At 42.3% G+C, this 22,894-nt stretch overlaps 1 protein-coding gene across 2 annotated transcripts in view; it reads right to left on the minus strand.

Annotated features, from left to right (window-relative positions):
- The window catches only part of DOCK2 (dedicator of cytokinesis 2), a 157,252-nt gene that overhangs the window by 12,315 nt on the left and 122,043 nt on the right, over window positions 1-22,894 (minus strand). For both annotated transcript variants that reach the window (XR_010723196.1, XM_066197618.1), the window contains exons 34-44: window positions 17,857-17,942; window positions 13,951-14,107; window positions 12,390-12,430; window positions 10,855-10,945; window positions 9,680-9,799; window positions 7,951-8,040; window positions 6,632-6,736; window positions 5,685-5,826; window positions 3,982-4,063; window positions 1,727-1,811; window positions 130-216 (exon numbers count right to left, since the gene is read on the minus strand). Coding sequence is in view for 1 of the 2 variants with exons in the window: in XM_066197618.1 (XP_066053715.1) it covers window positions 130-216; window positions 1,727-1,811; window positions 3,982-4,063; window positions 5,685-5,826; window positions 6,632-6,736; window positions 7,951-8,040; window positions 9,680-9,799; window positions 10,855-10,945; window positions 12,390-12,430; window positions 13,951-14,107; window positions 17,857-17,942 (1,086 nt within the window). In the remaining variant the exon portion in view is untranslated. The remainder of the gene's footprint in view (window positions 1-129; window positions 217-1,726; window positions 1,812-3,981; window positions 4,064-5,684; window positions 5,827-6,631; window positions 6,737-7,950; window positions 8,041-9,679; window positions 9,800-10,854; window positions 10,946-12,389; window positions 12,431-13,950; window positions 14,108-17,856; window positions 17,943-22,894) is intronic.

The following is a 22,894-nucleotide window of genomic DNA, read 5'->3' on the forward strand; positions in this document are numbered from 1 at the left end:
TAAATAGTACTGGGTTTGTATGTATTAAAAAAAGTAACTGTAGCCTTGTGTGATAATTTTGCAAATTGGTTTGTACATGAGGATTCAACAGGTACAAGCTGGGCGGGCCCTGAGCACGTTAACACTCACCTGTGATATGGAGACCACCTCAAACCAGCGCAGGATTCCTGGAAGTTTGTAGGCTGTGACAAACGATGTCCTCTCAATCCACATAGACTATCAAAAAAACATAGCAGGAGAAAATGATACTTCGGGGTCGAAACTTGAATCTTTTCTGCCTTCTGAGATGTCAGAGTGAAATGGATGTAGATGGAAAACATACGTATATTTTTGTGTAAAAACTCACTGCAAACTAAATCTAGCACAGCGACTAGAAGAAATAACTTTCCCGGTTTCAGATTAGGTCATCTTCAGTCACAAAGCTTACACAAAGCAGCGGAAAAAGAAAATTACCCTTGAATCTTTTAGTCTGTATTCCTATTTTTGCCATTACAGGTGGAATGGCTGTCATTGAACAACCCACTCTCACCTCTACCCAGATTATCTTTCCTCTCTCCACATTCAAAAGGTATTTCTGCAATTAAAAGCAGTAATAGCCCTAGAACAACTTGCCAGCATTCTGACCTTGTTTTCGGTCCTCTCATTTTTCTTTTCTGAACAAAGCTGGCTGTTGGCATTTCAGAATAGCTTGGAATAGCCACTGTTCCATTTACCCCGCTGCTCCTTGGTTCACTATCAGTTCATCAAAACTGCCAGTACTGTTAAATACCCTAACAAATGAATGAAGACACTCCAGCTGTCCCAGTTTCCACCTCTTCGAAGGAAACAGGCATCTTATCTATTGCTTTCAGCAATGGAAACATCAACAATTTAGTTCTTGTAAAACCATTTCAAGGCATATTCATCAATGGGCCCCAAACTCTCCGGTTTGCAAAGGAAGCCAAGGCGCATCCTGAGTCTTGACAATAAATTCTGGCATGTCAGGGTAGAGTTTGTGTCTGAAGTGTTGCTTTAACAGCAGGTAGGAGGCTCTTACATGAAAGTGTTGACTCTTCTAATCAGCACACACATAACAGGAATTGTACATTTTGGAAAGAAATGGCTCTTCCCAGCAGTATGCCAAGAGCACAGCTTTAGCCATAAGGCTTGGACGGGATGCTTTTCAAAACAAACCAAAAAATACCAGATACCTGTAAAACGAAAATACAGACACCATTTTTTATGCTTAACACCGAGACGGAATTCATGGCGGTGTAGATTTCTTAGAACATTTGAACAGTGAAGGTCATTCCTCCTCATTCCACCATTAGGCAGTTCTCTCACGAGGTGAGATCTCACAGGACTCAGGAAAGCAGACAACACTCACCTCATTGCCAGGCTGGCAGCTGATGGAACTGCTGCAAACTACAAGCAGCAAAGCATTTGGTATTTATTTACGTCACCTGGTTTCCTAATGAAAATCTGTACAAGAAAATGTTGCTGCGGCACGGGAACATGTTGAACATGTTTAACTGCACAATGTTCACCTGCAACTGGAACTGTGATGTATGATTAAGTATACAGGGGTCGTGCTGAAGTAGAGGAGCCTTGCATTTGGTATTTTTGAATCAGATCTTAAAGTTAAGGTGTTTGTAGTGAGTGATCTGAGCCGAAGAGAAGAGCTAGCATCAAAATTCAGTCACAGTTACCAGAACTACATCCATCACCTTGCCGTTAATTTACTTACAGCAAATTCATTTTCAGGGTCAACAGATCCTCTTCTGACTGGTCTCGAATAGTGGAACCGCTGCACGTTGTTTGACTTATAAAAGCTGAAAGATTTTAAAATGACTATTGTAAAATACAGAAACCAGAAATTAATGGATCTTGTTATCACAGAGAAATATTGCATTTTGAGCAGTTGAGTTTTTAATTAAAAGTAAATTTACTGCTCAGAAAAAAAGGACTTCACTGGAAAATCAGAAGGCAACTACTTCGTCTATAAATCAGACTCAACACACAGTATTTCACAAGTATTAAGCTTCAACTTGTGACTGGATGTATTTCCCAGGTATAAAAATTCCAGAGCATCCAGATTAATGTTCAAATCCACAGAAGGACTAGAAGAGATTTTTCCTCTCGTATCTTGCTGTGACACGTGCCCTGCTTCCCAGCTTGATCCTGATTTATGACAGGAGTCTCATTTTTCATTCAAAAGAACTGACTGAACAGAGCAAATGCTTCCACCTGGAGTGGAACTTGGCACATGACTAAGCAGTTTAATCTTGTCCAACAATCCTGCTCACAATGCTGAACAACAGTCAGCAAATTAAACAGCCGAAGCCATTGATAACAGTTTCTTGAGGTAGATTATAGTATGTACATAAGTGCTTGGAGAGAGGTGCACCAAGGTAAAGGATCCTTTGCAAATCTATGTTGTGGTCTGCTCTATTCAGCTAATGTTTCACTCTCCATCGCTGTGAGATCTTTCCACTAAACTTGCAACCACTTGGCTTTTAGCACTCAGGCTGCGGAGTTTTGGCTAAGCATTTTGCTGGCCACAGGAAAATCTCTCCTTTGGGCTTTTAGTATTTGTTTTAAAGATGAATTAAATTTAAACCCTTGTTAAGTGAAAGCTAATTTTGCAGAAAAGCAAAAAATCTCAGGAATCTCTTCCAGTAGAACTGAACCATGTTTTTGAAAGCCCAGAAAAACAAATGGAGAAGCCCCAAACATCTGAGTTAAGCAAACTGTGGTGTGTCAGTTCATAGGAAGCCATGATTTCTGATCCAAACTGCAAAGATTTTCTTCATCAGTGAAGCAAAGCAACTGGAAAATACTGTCGCACTGAGTCAGATCCCTTTATGCAGTTCCATCTGAAAGGACAGATACTCTGCAGCTCTTTGATGGAATAAATGCGCTGCCGTCACCTAATGTAAAGAGCAATTAAATGCCCAATAAAGTAAACCCATAAGAGTAAATCTTTAAGCCCAGATGTGATCAGCAGTTTGGTTGAATTCTGCAGCTGAGACAAACCATTACAAAATCTCCCCTCTGAGCAGAGATTGTACTTTACATGGAACACTTTGCTACATAAACTGAAGCAGTTTGAAGTGTGGCTGGCTCTACACTGAAATCTGGTCCAACAGGACCACATTTATAACCCGACTTCCAGTTACTGATCTTAAAATGAATCAAGTTGAAATTAGAACCATGATTTTTGTGGCTTTTTGGGTTGGGTTGTTTTTTGGTCTGTGTTTGTCTCTTTTATAATCCTGTCACACAAGACCCGTGCTCAGATCTGTCCCATTTACTTTGGTGTTATGCGGGGAGGTGATTCTTATTTTCCCACTCTGAATCAGTTGCTACTTCAGTAAAGATTCCATAGAGAGGGCTGCAGACCAAGGGCACAACTGATTTGGAAGCAGCTCTTGGCCAGTCTGTTCTCAGAATTCTTCGGTCATTCCATTTCCTTTATTCCTTTACAAAACCCATACTCCACAGCACCAGCAGAAACCATTTTGCCGCTGTGTGTTCTGCACTGGACCAGACAAGATGTAACAAGACCCTGTCATTCAAAAGCCTTCATTCACCCACTCTCACACTGCCAGTGCCCTCCAAGAGCCCTCTCTCCACCGCTTGTATGAGAAGCTGTGTTGAAAACCCAGTAACTTCGACCCAAAGCACAGATTCCACCTCCCTGCCCTGCATCCATGAGCTATTTCCGCAGTGGTAGATGGGAACAGGCTCCTTCATGGAATTCCTGGGGGATATCCAGGGCAGATTGGATGGAGCTCCGAGCAATGTCCCTGGGGGTTGGCCTGTGAAGGTGCCTTCCCTCACAGACTGTTCTCTGATTCTATCAATACGTAAGTCAACAAATTAAAGACAACAAAAACTCCAAGGTTCGTTAGCAAACGACTGAATTCATAAAATAATGGTTGTCAGTTTAGGAATGTGGCCTGATTTTCATTATACTCTCTACTGCAGAAATTCACTTACTTTATGATTTGATCAGGTACTGCCTTATTTTTGAATCTAGGCTGCTCCTCCAGGACTGGCTGCACTGTAAAACATTGGATATCTGAAATTGTGAAAGTTAAGGGCATGTTATGTATTAGTATGAAATACTGTAGGCTGCAGGGGAAATAATAATAATAATAAAAATAAAAGACATTTTCTGATGAAAAATTTGAAGTGTTCAGGGTTTCACTTCTGGAGATTTCTTGGCCATAAAAGGAAAAATCTGCCAGTAGTAGCCAGTGAACACATATTAATTCTGAACTGCATATTTTTATTATTTCCCGAGCTTGAATATCTGGAGCTGAATTTATCACACTGACTCATTCATTAAATTTTTAAGCTCAGGCAACTTACAAAAATAACATCAACCACATCTCATGTTAACAGTTTCACCGTGTAGCTTTAGGCATGCATAAAGTCATGACGGTTAACATTTTGTTTTGAAATCTGTAGCTGAACAGCCCTTTTACTTGAGGTTTCCTTTTTCTATGGAAGTGCTGCTTTTAAAATCTGAATACTCTATTTGTGAGTAAATATATCACATCCTTACACATTTCAGTATGTTTGAAACTCATGCCCTCTGGTTAGATCCTCTTGCAGAAGTAATGTCTATCTCCTGCTCCTTGCAAATAGATGAGCAAATTCTACCTTAAGGACCGAAGCATGTGTTCTCCACAAGAAATTAATTAGTTAAGAGACAAGACCGACTTGGGAAAGCATGGCTTTCAAGCTTAATGTACTATTTTAGACAAGCCTGTAATACTCCCACTTCAGTCCCTACAGTGTGAAAAGTATTCCCTTTCTCCTCCAGAAAGTTCCACCAGTACAGGCTCAAGAGAGTGTTACAACATCACCTTGAAAACTGATAAAGGAAAATCAGCATGCAAAAACAAATGTCTGACGCAACGAGGCGATCTCATATCTGCTCAGTCAGCAACGACTGAAATCAGAAGAAAAAGAGAATCAGAGTTATTCTAACCAAGAAAAATTGAGGCCATTCTAAAAGTTGGTTAACAACGTTTGTAAGTTAATCTTCCTAAGAAAATCTCTGAGGGACTTGGGACGTGTTTATGTTGCCAAGAAATGGAGGTGATGCCAAAGTGTGGCGCCAGTCAGAGCAGTGCCCGGGGAAGACATGAGTTTAATATCAAGACACAACAAGCTATGAACGTGAGGTAACGGAAAATCTGCTGCTTTAAACTGGGTCTCTTCAAGTGTGTGACACTGGCTTTGCCATTTGAAGAAAACAAAGCTAAACCATGTATGAACTGCGATGAATTTTCTTCCCTGAAGGGCTGTCAAGCCCTAGCACAGGCTGCCCAGGGACGAGGTTGAGTCACCGCCCCTGGAGGGGTTTAAAAGACATGTAGATGTGGCACTTGGGAGCATGGGTGAACAAGGCTTGTGGTTGGACTCAACCTTAAAGGTTTTTTCCAACCTAAATGTTTCTATGACGAATGAAAGAGACAGACTCCTCAGAGCTGCCAGAAAAACCAGAGCTCTCTTAGGAGCAAACCAGAAAAGACACGGAGGACGTGTAAGCAAAACTGCAAACTGAGCTGCTGCGTCAGTAAACTTTCTACCTTTTCAGGAAATGGTTGTTTCACACAGATAAACTCATGCTAAGAAGAAAGTTTCCCAACCCTCCTTCCCTCTGCAATCTCCCATGTGTCCAAGGATACATTGACCAGGGGAATTTTTCACGTCCTCTCCGGGCGCTGCAGTCGTGTTCATCTTCTCAGCACTGGGAAACTGGCTCATCAGCTGGGCCTGGAAATCCTCTCTCCTCTCATACTCCTTGCCACGGTAGATGAACACTTTGTTCTGCAGGGAATGAGGAGTTACTGCCTGGGTGGGGTGGTGCTGGGGCAGAAGTTGCAGTGTCGTGGCGATCAGGACGAAGACACAGCAGTGTCCAGGTTTGGGGAATGGCTGTTTCTGTTTTCTCAATATTAATCGGCTCTGAAGCAAAACACCATTTTGACCAGGTGCTGGAAAGCAGCACTGACCCTCCAGAGAGTCTGGACTTAAAGTTTTATTATTCAGAAATAATAACACCAGCCTATCCTTTTATTGTTTTCCCAATGTCTTCAAGGCAGTTTTGGCCTTTAAACTTGGGAAGCAAGGCCTCTCATTGCTTTCCAAGGGTGAAGAAAGCCTCCCTACTAATTGCTGAAGGTAAGAGGAGGTTTTAGTAGTAAGAAACGTCAAATATTCAGGTTATTTTTATGCTCTGAACTCTTGCACTACTGTGGGGACAACAGTGACCTTTTAAAAAGCTACAGTACAATCCAGTTGTGCAGCACTTCCCAAGCTCGTCGGGTTTCTTTGAAAAATCAGACCCCTTGGAGTCTGGATTTTCCCTCGTGCTAGTCAAAACCAGAGAAAAGTAAAGAGAAGAGAGCAGATTCTGCATATTTGAATAAAACCAGTCCAAACCTGCCATAATTGTCCCAAAGTAGGAATTGCTGCCGTTCAGGAACAAACTTAGAGCAGTACAAGGTAGTTGGTATGAACAGGTCAGCTCAAAGCAAATTAGAGTCAAAAATGGAATCTGGACATCAATCATGAGGAAAACAGGAAAAGAAGAATGAAACTAGATGAAAAAGCAAGAACTAATCAATTTTACCCTTAGAAATGTTGGGAATCCTTGGCCATAGTATCCAACAGCAAAATAGTCTGGTTTAGGCCTCAGAATTTTCATGATGTTTTCATAGAACTTTGCTTGCTGGATCTGAAAGCAAAACCAACAGTAATTTGTGTTTGGGGGTTTCATCTATGCATTTTTAACCTCTACTACACATGCAAGAGCTATCAGCTATCAGCTGATGAGCTACAGCAACAACCAGCTTTCACACTGGATGCTGCAGGGGAACATTAAACACAGTTTACATTTATACACAAATATAATACACAGTGAAATGGGTATGGCTTCAGCTCTAATATTTGACCTTCGGAACTGGGGTTACCCTTAACTTAGGAGCAAAGCAAACACCAAAGTCATCCCTGGCCACTGAGAACATTACTGAAATAATACATTTGGAAAAACTCCCAGCCTCAAATGTTTCCCGAGGTATGGGATCAAATCCAATTTTACTGTGGCCTCGTATTAAGGGCACAAACCATATAAAGGGCTTAGAACAAGTTCTTCCATAAAATGCCAAGCGTCATTTAGGTGTTATGTCTGTGAGAACACAGCACTGTAACTTAAACTGGCTTTAAAAATGCCTTTTAATTCATGACAAAACCAGAGAAGAAGAAGGTTTCTTTATACACAGCACCATTCAAGAACATCATGTTTTGATTGCCACAGCTTTTTTGAGGAAGATTCAGGGATATCCATGGAATGAGCCCTAAACATGTTTTAAAAATCATACAAACACGAAATACTGGGAGTAGAAAAAAAAAAAGGTTTGTAGAGGGTGGGATCCTTTTTGGATTCATTTAATTTTAATGAAAACAAATAACTGAATATTTTATCTCGATTCAAATTTTTCTTTCTTGCCTTTGGACATAGTTCTAATTCCTTGTGCTGTAATACTTCCACAGTCCTGATTAGGACAGAATTATTCAGGCTTGTCAAGATCCAAGCTGCTAAAATTTAAAGAAAAATGTAGGGGGAAAAGTTCATCCAGGTGTTCTTTCTACCCTAGGGCAGTACAGAGGCTTCAAAGTGTGGCCTGTAAATTTCCCTAGGTGAGAACATGTTTATTTCATCTACAGACAGTTTAAAATACCTCAATAAACAGATGTTCATGCAACTTTAACCAACAGCTATTTATGAACCTTTACTCTACCACTGGATTGCTACAGTGAAACAGGAACTCTTCAACGAAAGAATTAAAATCCATTTTAGACCACGAGCTCATAGGCAGCTCTGCTGTTTGATAGCTGAAAAGCACGAATTTCTGTGACTGCAAAAATTTGAAGTTCTGCATGGAATCTTACCAAGTTTTGACTTAGAAGCTCATAGTCGAAAACCTCCTTTTCATATTGCTCTGCAAGCTCTTTGCATAGAGAGATGGCTTCCTCCCACATCTGCAATGCAACCACACATTCAAAAAGTAAATCCAGGACCGACAAACAAGTTTTCCATGCATCAGAGTTTAACTGCAGTTTTATTGATTATGCTGTCTTTAAAGTGCAGTCATTTATTAACTGCACATTTAGAGTGGAAGACTCAGGGCAGTCATAAACTTAAGGAAGGCAGATTAATGTTAAAAAATAAAAGTGTTTTATGAATCATTACAGGGAGGAATAAGTAAACCTACTTTATTAGTAGAGTAACGTTTTTCTAAAAAATCATCTAACTTTTCAGATACATTAAAGAAAAAGAAAAAAAAAGAGCAAATCACTGAGGTGATAAAATTCAGAACATACCACAAGCACAGAGCAGTTTACGAGGGGATTGACACCTGCCTGTCCTTAAAAAACACACCATTTAACAAAATACCCTGCAGCATCCATAATCACAGGGAGCCTTGTCTATGACAGCTCTCCTTGTCAGCCAAATAACCACAAGCCTTAAATTTCCACTTGCCCAGAGTGGCAGCTTCCTTCTTTCCACACAACAGCTGCTGTGACGGTGAGTGTCACTGGGAGACCAGGGCTGCTTCACTCATCTGCTGTGGGCACTTCACAAAAATGGTCTCAAAGCAGGAGCAAACTCCCTCTTCGCGAGGGTGTTTCTCAGATTCTGTCTCCTCACCTACTCCCTGGGCAGAATCTCTGCTGCGGAGAGGGCACTGCCAGTGACACATCAGGCCATGCTCACCTGCTGCCAGGGCCTCTTTGGCCAGGTATCCCTGACCTGGCGGCTGAGCCCCTGGCCCCTGGGCTGAACCTGGGGGCTGCAGCTCAGGAGCTGGGAGGCTTTGGTTCTCCTGGGACACTGGGTGGGCACTGCTGCAGTGCAGTTGCTACAGAGGCCAGCAGAAAACCTGGGAAGCCGAAACTTTCTGCCCTGTGAATTATAGGAAGGGCTTCTTTTGCAAGAAGCAGGGATGAATTTCCTTCCCCCTCCGTGCCTTTGGCTATGGCTGAACAAGGCACAATGACTTAAAGGTCCTGTTGGTCATGGGATTAATTACCTGGCACTGCAGAGTTTCCTTCTGCTTTCTAGTCCTTTGCTTTATTTCCAAAACTCTCAGCTATTCTGCCCTTGCACTAACAGGTCATTTTATTAACTTCTTTTTTTTTTTTTTTTTTCTTGAATTGAACTAAACTGAGGCACTGAGCATCTCTCTATTACATTTTAAGTTTAGGATACGATTCCCAGTCCTCTCTCAAACAAATATGTCTATTTGGAACTATCTGGATTGTTTTGAGATAAGGGCCGAGTGGTTTAGAAATAGAATCTGTGAAGTCCATACTCTTTTCTTTGTAAGGGGAAGAAGATTCAACATTTTTTATTGTATTTTGTTGGTCCCTGACAGAGATGCTTGTGATGAGGTGCTGAGATCTTAGCCCCCCTTCCCCGTGAACGAGGTCGTGGAAAGAACATTCCTATGGAGAAGATATGCTCTGAGAATAAGCCTCCGGGACACAATTTTTACTTGACCCACATTTCAAAGCAGCTTTTCCTCACAAATGTTTTATACGGGGCACATTCATTAAACACAACTATTCAGAGCGGCACAGCAGAGAGGTTTGGAGGGGAAGAGCTCTCCAGACCTACCTTTCCTTTGTCAAAGTATTCTATGATCTTTTCGTACAAATTCTCTTTCAGGTGTCTGTAGGTCTGTGAGCACTGGAACTCTGTTGACATGACTTGGGGCGCACACTGCTCATCCGACCACTGAGAATGAGAACACATCAAAAAGAATTTTCAAGTTCAGCGTTTCACATCAAAGGCCCCCCGCCCTCCCACAAGGTCTGGTCCCCTGGGCTCTTCTCAGTGTTTTCTTCCCAAGTCTTTTTTACCCATCCACAGAGAAGCTGGGAAAGGCACAGGGATTGCATTCACTGCCTCTCCAGACAAGTGCTGTGTGATAACCAGCATTAGACAGAATATTTAAAAAATATTTAAAATGTTATACTTGCCCATCCTTGCCCCACTTAACAATTTTGTATAAAAATCTATGTGAGAAAATTAGCTCCTTTTTTTTTTTTTTTTAGGGGTATCATCTCGAATGACTTGATTTAGGTTTTTTGTATTAAAATATTTCACACATGATCATCTTTGTCTACACCAATATAGACAATATATCTCATATTGTACGATCATAAAAAAATCAAAATGACGTTTAAGCAAAATAGCACAAATTTATATAGTTCTGCACTAAAGTAAATTCCATAAGAAATATCAGATTTTTACTGAAGAACATTTAAATTTGGAATGTCTCCTTGTAATGGAAATTAATCTTCCTGACCATTTTAATTGACGCTGTCCATTACATTGGTAATGAGCAATAGTTATAGTGAAAGATAATTAATTTCCAGCTACAAAAGAAAACCAACAGAACTTGGTTATGCAATCCATATTATTCAAGATCAAAAGTTAGATGTCCCCTTGTGATAGCTGGAACAGTTTTATTTTCATAACTGTTACGTTTAGGATAGTAAGAAGTTACCAAAATGAAAACTACATTTGTACACAATGTTCTCACCGCTAAGGAAAACTATTTTTTCTACCATTCTTAGTTTCAGCAATATATGGTTTTAAATCACCTACTGAAAATATAATTTCAACCACTAATGCTGATTTTGTTCGACCTACTGCAGTATTTCTAACTAGAAACTTGAATACCCCTGTGGAAAATAACTCAGAGATTAAGACATTCACTTAAGGATATCAAATTGAAAACTGCAAACTTGTACAATTAATTGTATATTGAGTTTAGAAAATCTAACCTTCAGGAGCCACGTATGGAGTAGAAGGGTATATGCTGCCTCTGTGTAATTCTCACAATCTAAATGAAGATCTCGCAATTTATACAAATACCTGATAGAGGAGAGAGCAAGGATTAGACAGGAAACTGACACGACTGGAATACTGAGCATCAAAACGTTCCAGATAACAGGAACCCTGTGGATGTCACACTCCCCAAAGAGCCTTCAAGGACACCGAGGGGGGGTTGAAGCTCTGGGTATTTGTTCACCCTTGGCTCTTTTCCTTTTGTGTGCTGAAACTTTGTGCAGGAAAGGAGCAGAGTGAGCTGTCCTCCTGTGAGCCGCGCTCAGCCCCTCCTCAGAGAGCAGGGATTGCTGCAGCCGGGCTCTGAGAGAGCCTCGAGAGGCCAGCCTTCCTGCAGGGCTCCTCAGGCTGGCTGCCTCGCCCTGCAGCACCTCTCACTCGCAGCACACGTTCTTCACGCGCACAGGTGCAACCGCGGCAGATAGCAGGAGAAAGCGGAGAGCGGAAAGCACCAGCCCAGAAAGGCAAAGCAGTCCCTGTTCCCCCTGGGAGGTGTTGGGGGCAGAAGAGCTGTTCTGATGCGGAAGTTCTCCTTGATCCCTGTGGCAGTGTTTCTGCTTCCAGCATGGTCACTGCCCACCAAGGGGTTCAAGCTGCACCTACAGCAGCCCGGGAGAAAATTGCATCCCTTCCTCTACCTCACACCAGGAGTTTCGAGACACGGGAGCTCTGACACCAAAACATTCCCATTCCCAGCTGCCAGCCCAACAGAAAGTTTCCTCCTCTGCAATGCCCACAGAGGGAGCCGTGTTCCCCCCGGCCCCTCTGGCTCACAGCTCCAGGGCGAGCTCTGAATCACCTCCAGGGCTTATCTCAGCTGGGACTCTGGGCTTCGTACTGCAGATTTTGCAGGAGAGGACAGGCAGGAAGCAGGGAGCTTGGGAAGCAGCAAGATCTGCTGCAGCCCACGCACAGAACTCTTGGAGACAGCAAGAGGCCATGCCACATCTGCAGGAATTTGCCATTGGAGAGGCAAGAGGCCAGATGCCGTATCTGCTGGAATTTGCCCACGTAGATGCAGCTCCCACAGAAGATGCCTCAGCTGCAGCCCTGTCCCTGGAGTGTCGCATATTGAAGGGGACTCAGCAGACTGGGCCACTCTACAAAACCAGAATGTTTTCTCTGTCATCCCACATGCGTGATCCGGCCTCCCTCGAACCCCGAATCAATCTGCACTTTCTTGATTTTAAACAATAGACAGTGAATGCTGAGTGATTTGATCAATTAGAAGTTAATTCTTGTGGAAAAAAAAAAAATGCTGCCGCTGAATCCATGGCACAGATTCCCAGTTGCTGAAGGCTAAGCTAAGAACAGAGTGAGAACGCAGATGAGGCCAGGGCTGCCACGGAGTCATTAGGGATGGTAAAGTAACAATAAATGCAGAAATCCAAGCACAGTGATAAAACCAGAACTCACAAGACAATATTAATTCCCCTCTCCAAAAGAGATACAACAGAATGGTTTGCCATACCTGATGTACATCTCCTCACGGTTAATGTTCTTGTAGAAATTCTAGGGACACAAATATTTAAAGTTACCTTCTAATGTCCTTTCATAAAATGCCACTCATTTATATATACAGACTGAGGTTTTGCTTTCCTTGGTAGTTAGAAAGCATAGACAGCGTGAAAAGTAGATTATTTACAGACTATCTGAAGCTTAAACCTGGAACTACTTCTTCAATTAGTATTTTTCTTAGTTATATGTATGGTTTAATACCTACATCTACTTCTCCTAGTTCACAATGGGATCATTACTGAAGGTTTTTCTATTGGAGAAGAGGAAAATATGGTTATCCAAATGCATTAAGAGAATAAACCACATGCTCCAGCTACACTTGGTGGCAGCTGGTTTGTATTGTAGCTCTGCAGTTAGGGAGCATTGTGTAATACCTCTAAAGGGGCCAGTTCCAGGAATAAAGCTCCTTTTTTGTCACCATAGCACGTTTGCAGAAATGCAGGTTGCTAAGGCTGTGCAAAATGCATGACAAGGATGGTCTCTTGAAGGGCTGCAGAAATTTACACCACATTGCACAGCGATTATTGGGGAACAAAGAGCAGCGTGAGTGTCATGCTTCCAAGGTGGCAGAGGTTCCTCCTCAGCTTTGAGGCATTTCCTGGCGGGAGAATCTCTCTGTGTGATATCCTCATTCCAAAACAGGAATAGAAAAGGAGACAGAGTGGCCCAGGACAAGAGCAGAGCCTCAAACCTCTTGGCACCCGACTGCAAAGGTGCCTTGCAGGTTTCCTGCCCACATTTGAAAACTGTAACTATTGAGATGCTGAAGCAGCCAGTGGGTCAGTTCTCATCACAGCCCGACTGCCAAGAACCCACTGTCCCATGAAGCCTGTCAGTGGGCGCAGGCGTGTGAGCAGCCACCTTCCTCATTTATCCACAGAACAAAGTGGATAAGGCATCCAAACCAAACCAAGCAAACGGGTGAAGGTTGTCGGGATAGCCACGACACACAGCGTGACACCATAAAAGTTCAGGAGGCTTCCCTTTATCATGGTGGCATGCTGTCCTTCATACAGTTTTTAACAAACCTTGAGGGCAACTTCTAATTGGTTAATAGCTTTCTTGTTAATTACTTTATTGGTTAATAAAAGGTATTTTACTTTTCTTTCAAATCTATCTGTTCTCGGATGGTTTACATGTTCTCTTTACTGTTTCTCATGGGACGAATACCTTGTTGTTACAGGTGCACTGATTTTTCACCCTCAGAAGAGATCGTTGTGTTAAAGGAACTTCTCAAAACAGCTTCATATGGGAACTCACAGATCACTTGTTAGCTGCACTTTGGAGAAATGACAGGCCAGCTGTTTGCCCTATTCCTACTGGTGAGTGCTGCTTTCAGACTTACACACGCATCCGTGCAAAGAGGTATAAAATCTCTCACCCCAGGTTAAAATAGATTTAAATCACTACAGAACGTTGTCACCCGCTCCTGCCCCCAGGAAGATTTAGTTCCATGGTCAATAAACGGATCCTGACCCCTCCCCTCCTCGGCCCAGGCCCAGCAGGGAACACACCAGCAGGTTCACGGTGCAGCTCATGCGGTTGTCCTTGCTCTCGTCGCTCATCACGGCGCGATAATCCAGCAGCCTCTCCAGGAGCCCTTTCACCAGGCTCACGAAGCTTTCCACCAGGCTGGAAATGCCGGGGTGCTGCTTGGCACACTCTGTGAGGCTGCGAGCACAGAAATATTCGTACAATTCTGATGGCAAACGCCGAATTAGGCCTAAATCAACTGCAGAATGCACTGGAAATCCCCTCTGTGCGTTGGCAATTTAGATATTCAAAGACAGATGGCATAGAAATCAAACGGGAAAAAAATTAAAGAAACATTTGCTTTTCATGTCTGAAAACTACTCTGAATTCAAGGCTGCCCCCACGACTTCAGGACAGAGAAATCTGCCTCTGTGCTATCACAAACTCAAGTCTCTGAAATGTCACACTATTGCAATAAACACTGCACCTTCCTTTCCTCAGCATAAAATGCAGAAATGCTTTCCTTCTCTTTGCATTGTTACATGTGAGTAAAAGTTCAAATGAACAAAAATTACAATTTTAGCTGAAAAAAAGCCATTACTAAAGTAGTTTTACTTTGAGAAATAAGCAAATCACACCAGCTTTCTGGAGATTGAAAAGAGCAGCTTGATCTCTTCTGATAAAAATACAGGAAAGGGAATTTTATACTTTGGCATCATCAGTTTCAATTCACATTAACAAAACATTAGCATATACCGTTTCTAAAAAGTGCTAAGGTGATTTAGGAGTAGAGATTTCACTTTACTGTCAGAGCCTTGTTTTCAACATTTAACTGTTTAAACATCATTAAGTGATTACCTGCATCTCATTAAGGACTGTTTTCTTTCTTTGCCTTAGAGGAATTATTTCTTACTTTGCTTTTCTTTTGTTTCCTCTACTTAACGTTCTGGTTTTCCATTGAGATCCTCTCTGACACACTGCAGTTGTTATATATAATATATATATATTTATATGCACACATCCATACATATATTTTCACAGATATAATTATAGATACAAGCATTGGGTCCGGCAGAGATGCAGTTAATTTCTCATTAATCTTTAGGCACAATATTTTTACACTGTAAAAAAAAGTGTAGTGATTTAATTAACAGCAAAACAATTTTTTTTCTTTACTCCTCATAATTATTTGAACCTTCTTCAGAAAATGCATATTCATATTGACTTCAATTGCAAAGAAAGCCTTGACGCTCTGGCTTAGAATGGGACCTGTGCAGAATACCCAGGAATAAAGTTCCGACTCAAGCAAAGTAAAAACAGCATCTCAAGTTTTTTCCATGGATTGTGCAGCTCCAGTGGAGTCCTGACACAGAGGGAATGTGCACATGGATGTCTGAAAGAATATTTATTTTGTATGAGATAGAAGGGACAGAGGCCAGCAGATAAAACCAGAATACTCCAATTGCTCTTGTCTGACTGGTCTGAAACTGAAATATTTAAATCAATAACTGACACATGGCTTCTAAAATACGCTGCAAATGGAATGGAAACACCAAAGGGGCTGAAGAGCTGACAAAGACAGAAAAGGCTGGAGCACATTAAAATACGTTTGTGGGAAAGAAAGCCTCAGAAACACACAGGAGACTGGAACATTATACAGGAAAATGATGTTATTTTACATCTACAAGTATCAGAAACAGTGTGAGACACTAATGAAGGAAAGTACAGCCGCCATTCGAGTGACTGTTATGGATTTCTGCCACAGGTTCCCTTGCAGTCACAGCAAACAGGGCAGAGCTGTGGACACTCCCTGACTGCACAATGCACATGAGGCACCAAGGCATCACATTTCTTCCCAATACAAGCAGAAAAACATTGACATAAACCACAAGCTATTGCTGGGTCTCACCCAGCACGAAGCACATAACTCCAGGCAGTAAAGAAAGGTGAAACAGAGTCCACATAAAGAACTGCAAAAAGAACAGGAAAGAATTCCTGTCTCTTGAGGGAGGATTCAAAAAGTTGTATTGCTCGGCTTTATACAGTAATCCCAATAAAAAGGACCAAAAAACTTCAGAAGATTTTTTTTTTTACCCCAGGAGGGAGCAGGAAACCTTTGAATTTTTAAACAGAGCTTGAGAAAAATAGAACATTTTAAATAATAAAAAAAAATATTTACAATAAAGCTGGAGAAAAACAACTGCATAGCATGGGCCACTGCAATGACGGGGGAGTGGAAAGCTGCCAAGTGGCATTTCCTGTGGCGCCTGTATTAGGAACTAAAACATGCCAGAACTCATTTTCTGAGCCCAAGGACAAGTGGCGTGGCACGACTTGTGCTCATGGAGCTGCACTGGTTGTCCTGCATTTCCCCAGGCAGGGCAGCCTTGTCTGCTCTGCCGGCTGAGAACAGCCTCTCACTGTCCCACATCCCCCCAGCTTCCCCTGGCACTGCCTAGGACAGGTCACAACCCCTCGTGGGCCACACTCACCTTTGGGTCTAGGGACAAATGCAAGGCGGAGCTTAGTTAAACTTCTGCTGAACCTGTTTAGTTTGTTGTTATGGGCACGGAGAAGTTCCCAGCAACCACCAGTGTGGGCAAATGTTGGTTGCAGAGGCGAGCAGCAGCACAGCAGCCACTGAGTGCTGCTAAACATCTGCCTTCAGGTGACATCTGGAACTGTGCAGGAGGGTAGACAGTTGTAGGGGACCAGCTGATGAAAAAAACCTGACCAAATGAATAAATGTGGAGGCAAATTTAACTGGGTCTCCTTCCAGTTGGAACAGGGAGTTGGGGACCTCGGCTTGAAATCCCTGCTTTGAAAGGTGTAAATGTAGGAAGACTTAAACCAAACCACCTGAGAGAACAGGTCCTACCACAGGCAGGGCACCAGCCTCTGCTTCAACGCTCCACCTACAGGTGTCATTCAACAAAATCTGGAGAGAAGATGAATTGTCGTCCTCAGAAATGTGGAAACTTTGAACTTGAGGCCTTCTAGAAAGTGGGACAGTACCAAGGGGAAAACCAGATATGTCAGAGCAAGAAGGGGGCCTTGCAAGGGCAGGAGATCAAAAGCTCTGTTCTGTGTTTGATGACACTCCTTGACTGCGCTGCTGAAAGAGGGGGTTTAACTGGATGCTGCCACTTTCCAAGAAAAGCACTGGAATGAAAGAGCAAAGTGCAAACAAGGCAAGCAAATGTTACACGGCTCAGAGAGAGTGAACTTCAAAGGGTCACATACACGAGATCTGAGGGGAGCTTTGCTTTTTGCATAGATGAAGTCTCAGTTTGAATTCTCTCCCCAGCTTTAAAGCAACGTAGTGTTTCAGACTAGATGGAGGCATTGTAGGAACGTCCAGAAAACATTCCATATGATAAACTGAAATACTGGGGTTGTTTGCCCTAAGGGAAATCCTGAAGGAAACTAGACAGCAACATTCAAATTTGATAAAAGCTGCTGCAAAAAGAAACAGAATAAATGATTCTCTATGTCCCCTGTGTGTGTACCCAAAGCTTTCATGGTTCATCTGGCGAGAGATGTGACTTTTCAAAGACTGCTACCCCTGCCCAGAAATACAACCCATACAGGGTAGCAGGCTTTGAGGAAGCAAGCCATGCACATGACATCACAAAGCCTTATTTAAATTCAGACTTGTCTGAATCCTCTCTTAGAGTCCAATCTAGATCTGCAAAAACACAGGTTAGGCATTAACTTCTTCATAATTGAGCTGAAGCACAGAACAATGAAAAGCAGCCAGGAAAATAATTTCAATGAGCAAAACTGCAAACCGAGTGTAGTGAAGCATTATGGTATTTCCAGTCCCTTCATGAAAAAAGTTGCTAAGATTCTATTTTAGGCAAGGTTACCAACCTGAGGACTGGGAACAGTAAGATAGAAACACGTCCTGAAGGCATTTGTTCTATTTATTGTCATGCATTACTTACATGGACTCAAACAACTGCATGTAGTGTTCATCCCCTCGGCCTCCTTCCACCTCATGATCCAACTTCAAAATGATCTCATTTTCGAACTAATGAAGAAAGAAAAATGAGCAGCTATCCAGGGGTCAACACATTTCAACATGGCATCAAAAATGTACCTCTGTATAATTATGTGACATATTCCCAAAGGTGAAATGCTTGGGCATACCCTGGTCTGGGCTTTTAGCACAGCTGAACGTCTGGACACGGATTTTCGCAAGGTTTCCCCTGCACTGGGCATGTGGGACACAAGCTCCGAGCCTGTGGCAGCTACGGACAGTCTTTATCCTCATGCAAACCAACTGCACCCTGTTCAGGAGGTAGGAAAGAGCTTCCTCAGGGTTCTTGACGAGTCATTAACACATCAGGAGGCACAGGAGGAGCATTAGTGGAGACCCACGTTGGAATAAATCTCGGTTGCTTTACACAGATCTAATTACTAAAACCACTGTAAAAAGGACAGGATTCATTACTGTGCTAATGCAGCAAGTTTTCACGTTCTTCTTTGATAGAAAATTTCACACAATTGTCAGTACATGAATAATTCTATTTCTCCCTGGAGTGTTTCTGTGTAATTGAGAGCTTTGGCAGGCTGGGATCCAGATCACCCCATCAGAGACCCGGAAGCCTCTCATGGCACAAAGAATTACTGCAGCATTTCAGAAATGGGACTTTCAGATAACTGCAACGCAAAATATTTCACCTTCTTTCAATATATTCCCATCAAACCATTCAGCTCTGAGCTGAAGCCAAGGCAGGGCTATGGAGAGGGAAACAATCCTGCATCTTAGAGCCCCAAGCAGGTCACGCATCCCTTCTGATGTGTTTTTAGAATTTCTTCAGTTTTAAAGAACATGACATTCTAAATGAAAATATGTTACTAGATGTACTCCCTTCAAGTAGGTCATGATTCAACCTCTCCACCCAGAAGAAATGATTCATCATTTTTCAAGAACAAAGGCCAGACTTTCCCCTCTTTCCTCCAGTGTCCAACCCAGATCTATTGGTGACCCTGATCCTGAAACCACTCTGGAGGCAGAAACTGAAGGCGCTGCTGCTTCTTTCAAGGAGCTCTGAAACAGCACCTTGAGCAGCCAAACTTCTCCACTGCTCACACCAAGAGCAAAACCTGGGCTCAGAACAGTGGCAGTGCAGGTACACTCTGCTCTGGAAAGGGGCAGGAGGAAGGAGCAATTTCCACCACTTCGTTTCTTGCAGTATTAATTCTTTCTCTGTAATAAGAATACAAATGAAAGGCTGCCTGTTGAACAGTACATGCTATACTAATATTAGAGGAGAGAGAGCAATCCGTGAAAAATGGCTTAAGAGAAAAAAAATAAAATTACTCTGTCTCATCCTGGCTGAAATAGAAGTCTAAAGGGCTCCAAAGTAATTTTTATGTGCAAGCGGGATGTGTGTTAATATTTAATGTGGGTAACACAGGTGCGTGGCAGTTCCAGGACAAGGAAATATTGAGCAACAAACATGCAATCCAGCCATTTTCTGTGGGCTTACTGCAGTAAGACAAATCAGTGAATACAGTGCAGGTCAAGCATCAGTTAAATCCCCCTCTTAAATCCTTCCTGGTACTTATTCAGCAGGTAGAGAATTGATTGGCTCTCGAAGAGGCAATAATTTCACATTGCTGGATCTGAACAAAAAAACTCTCCCTAAGCATCTTTCCTGCAGTTCCTCAACAAGGTGCAAGATGAGAAAAAAATCAGTTGCTTGGATCCAAACGAATAAAAAAAGTTGGCAGAAACACAGAATAAAGTTTTAATGTTTCTATGCAACAAAATTAAGTTCTGGAAAGTGTCTTTTTTCCTCTCGCTTAAATAGTGCGTGCCTAATTGTCACTGGCACCAGTTCAGCTTTAAACCCACCTGCTGCTCTAACAGGTCCAAGGAATCCAAGATCAGGGAGGCTCAGGCACGCCTCGGTACCAAAGCACCAAACACATCCGTGTTTTCCACAAGGATCTCCCTGCAGCACCAGGCTGTCCAAACTCAGCCTCTGCTGCTGAGATCACGCCCCTCTGGAACCCTCACACAGAGCAAGATTTCAAGAGCTGAGAGAAAGAAATGAGGCTGTTTACAGCAGGGGAATCTCCTGTTCCAGAGGAGCTTGCTGAGGACACCTCAGTCGCTCTCTGTCACCTGGGAGGGCTCAGGACAACAGGACAGTGCCACAGAGTCAGTGTCTGTCCTCTAACAAGGAGCCTGGAAAGCCAAGCGCACCGCAGCAGCCAGCTGATTTCTGACACGGTCCCGCAGCAGTCAGAAAGGAAAGCAAACACAGAAAGCTTCCCCAGATGGCTCCAGCAATTGGCAAAACCCACGAGATATACCGAACTCAAAATACCAAACACAAACAGAATGATTTATTTGAACAAAAATATAAACACAGATGAAATAATCTTCCCTAAGCCAAGTTAAATCCTCAATGTAACTCAATTCCGTGTTCATTTAAATGATACTTTCATTTACTCTGCAAAGAGCTAATTTCCTTTGTTTGTTGGTTTGTTTAAGCAAGCATTTTCTAACTCCTGGCCTCAGATCACAGTTAGAACAAGCAGGACAAGGTCCCTTGAAGATGTGTCTTCCTTTGGGAAGTCTTAATAAAACGCACAACCTGATCTTTCAAGGGAAGGAAAGGTGTATTATCAGCATTTGGAGGGTGGGACTTTTAAAATCCCGTGTGTCCGACACATGAGCAATGAGCTTCTCTTTTTGTTTGAAGGAGAACGGGATCCATTTACAGGACTGAGTCTATCCACAGACACTGAGAGATGAATAAATTGGCTTTCCAAGATTCCCAGCTCTCTGAGCTCATGATAGGCAGAGCCTGGATAGCTAAAATTAGTAGATATTAATGGCTCCCTCTCTACATCTTCAATTAGAGTTAAAATTATGAGCTTATGTAACACTGCTCTGGCTGAATGGAAATTACATGTGCAAAGTAGAAGACAGGATTGCAAGAAAATGTCTTACTGTGTCCTACACCTACATACAGATTCCAAGCCATTAGATATATTTGTAGAGCAATTCATTCTTGAGACAACCACAGGTGGAGTTTTGTTTCTCTGGGATTAGACTATTTCCTAGAAACAGCCAAATGAAATGAAATGAAATAAAATTCTTGCTTGATAAATTTAAATGCCTTTATATCCTTCCTGCCTGTACGTCGTGTGCTTGCAGCAGGACACAGCCCCCAGCCCCAGCACACCCCCTGTTCCCCCACAACAGAACCCTGGCCCAGCACAGCACCAGGGCAGGTAAACAGAGACAGGATTGTTGGGACAGGTTATTAAATCGTGTGGGAGGTACCAGACAGGCTCTGCTTCCTGTGCTGGTGCAGCCTCAGCTCGTGAAGATGTTTCTGTCTGTGCTTTTTTTCCCCCCCTCTTCTCTCATTAGAGAAGATTAGATTAAAAATAAATTATTTATTTTTAAAGTTCCACAAAATTATGTTTTAAGTGAATGTCGTTCTGGGCTCCTGAGTGCCCCGGGCACTCTTGAAATAACATGTTGTCATTCTCAAAATTTTATACTGAAGCTTTAAAAAAACATCCTTTATACTACTAAATGTCAATTTGCAAATGAAAATTGCCCACTGCCAAAACCTGGAGTTTGTGTGTTTGTGCCTCCAATAATTATCCATTCATATTACTTATTTGCTCCTTTAAATTAAGGTGGGAACAATTTTAAAACATAAAACTTAATGTGCCTTTCCTTTAAAATATGTATTTTAAAGGACTTGAAGGACTTAAACGTACCAGAATGGCTAAGCTTACACAGGCAAGCTTTTTTATCTTAATTATCTACCTGTCTTAATTGTCTTTTCTCTACCTCATCTGTAGCAAAGGAGAGGATAAACCCCATGATTCTTGACGAGCAAATGATGACAATTCCTAAAGCAGAACATTAGAGTCCAACGAGACTCAGATGCTCAATTATGAAATAGTTTTTGCGCCATCTGATGAAAACTCCTTCTCCTTAAGCTGCAATAAACCCAATGTCCTTGTCCCTTGGCACTGTAAAATACCACCTGAAACTTATTTTTATGGCAGGAGAGGTGATTCAGTGGGCACTGGAGTGCCTGGCCTCTGCCAGGCTCGCAACCTGCTGGCCCTGTTAATCAGGCAGGGTGAGTGATGAGTCCTCAGCATTCCCGGGCTCCACAGATCTCTGCGTCTCTCCCAAGAGTGGAGGTATAAGCCGTGAGCAGGGAAACATTTTTAAGAAGGCAAATATAGGACTATCAGGACACAGAGGGAACAGATGCACAGAAACAAAGTGGTTTTTAATCTTGGCCTTGAACCAAAAGCTTTGCACTGTGGAATACAGACCAAAATGGAAATTCCATCTGCTCATTTGTTCCACACTTCATTGACACAGAAGTGCCCCAAATGATTTAAAGTATTAAACATAGCTGGGTATACAAGATATTTATATTTACATGTGTCTAAAATGAGGCCTTTTTGTTTGTCATTTTCCCTTACACGGGCTGTTCTGAATTAATTATTTGTGTAACTACAAAGCCGAATATCCAATTTATAATTTACTGTGGGAGGCAGTGTGCAAACACAGAACGAGGTGAGTCGGTGCCCAAAGAGCTCGAGGAGAATGGAGATGTCAGGCAGGGATGGATACTCCCCTGCCCAGGTAGACACAGCAAGAACTGGCAGGAAATTTAGATTACAGTCTCCAGTGCCCTGCCCCACCAGCCCAATTTCTATTCCGTCAATCAAAAATATTTCATAACAGTGACTTAAAAATTCTTTTTCCTTTTCAAAACGACTGCTGAAAACTCTCCAGGAATTTCAGTTCTTCACAGTGATTATTTTTTCTCACAACGAACATTTAGAAACGTCACACTTTCCTGATAAACCTGATAACATGTAATTAACTATTCGCTGCCACTCCTGTCAGGTACTATGCATTAAAACCTGGAAGTTTTGGCTTACCCATACCTCTGTCACAAGGAAGGGGGATAAGGAAAT

Source organism: Chamaea fasciata, unplaced genomic scaffold (assembly GCF_029207755.1).
Source record: "Chamaea fasciata isolate MVZ Bird 193981 ecotype frontalis unplaced genomic scaffold, bChaFas1.0.hap1 SCAF_15, whole genome shotgun sequence".
Lineage (NCBI taxonomy): Eukaryota > Metazoa > Chordata > Aves > Passeriformes > Sylviidae > Chamaea > Chamaea fasciata.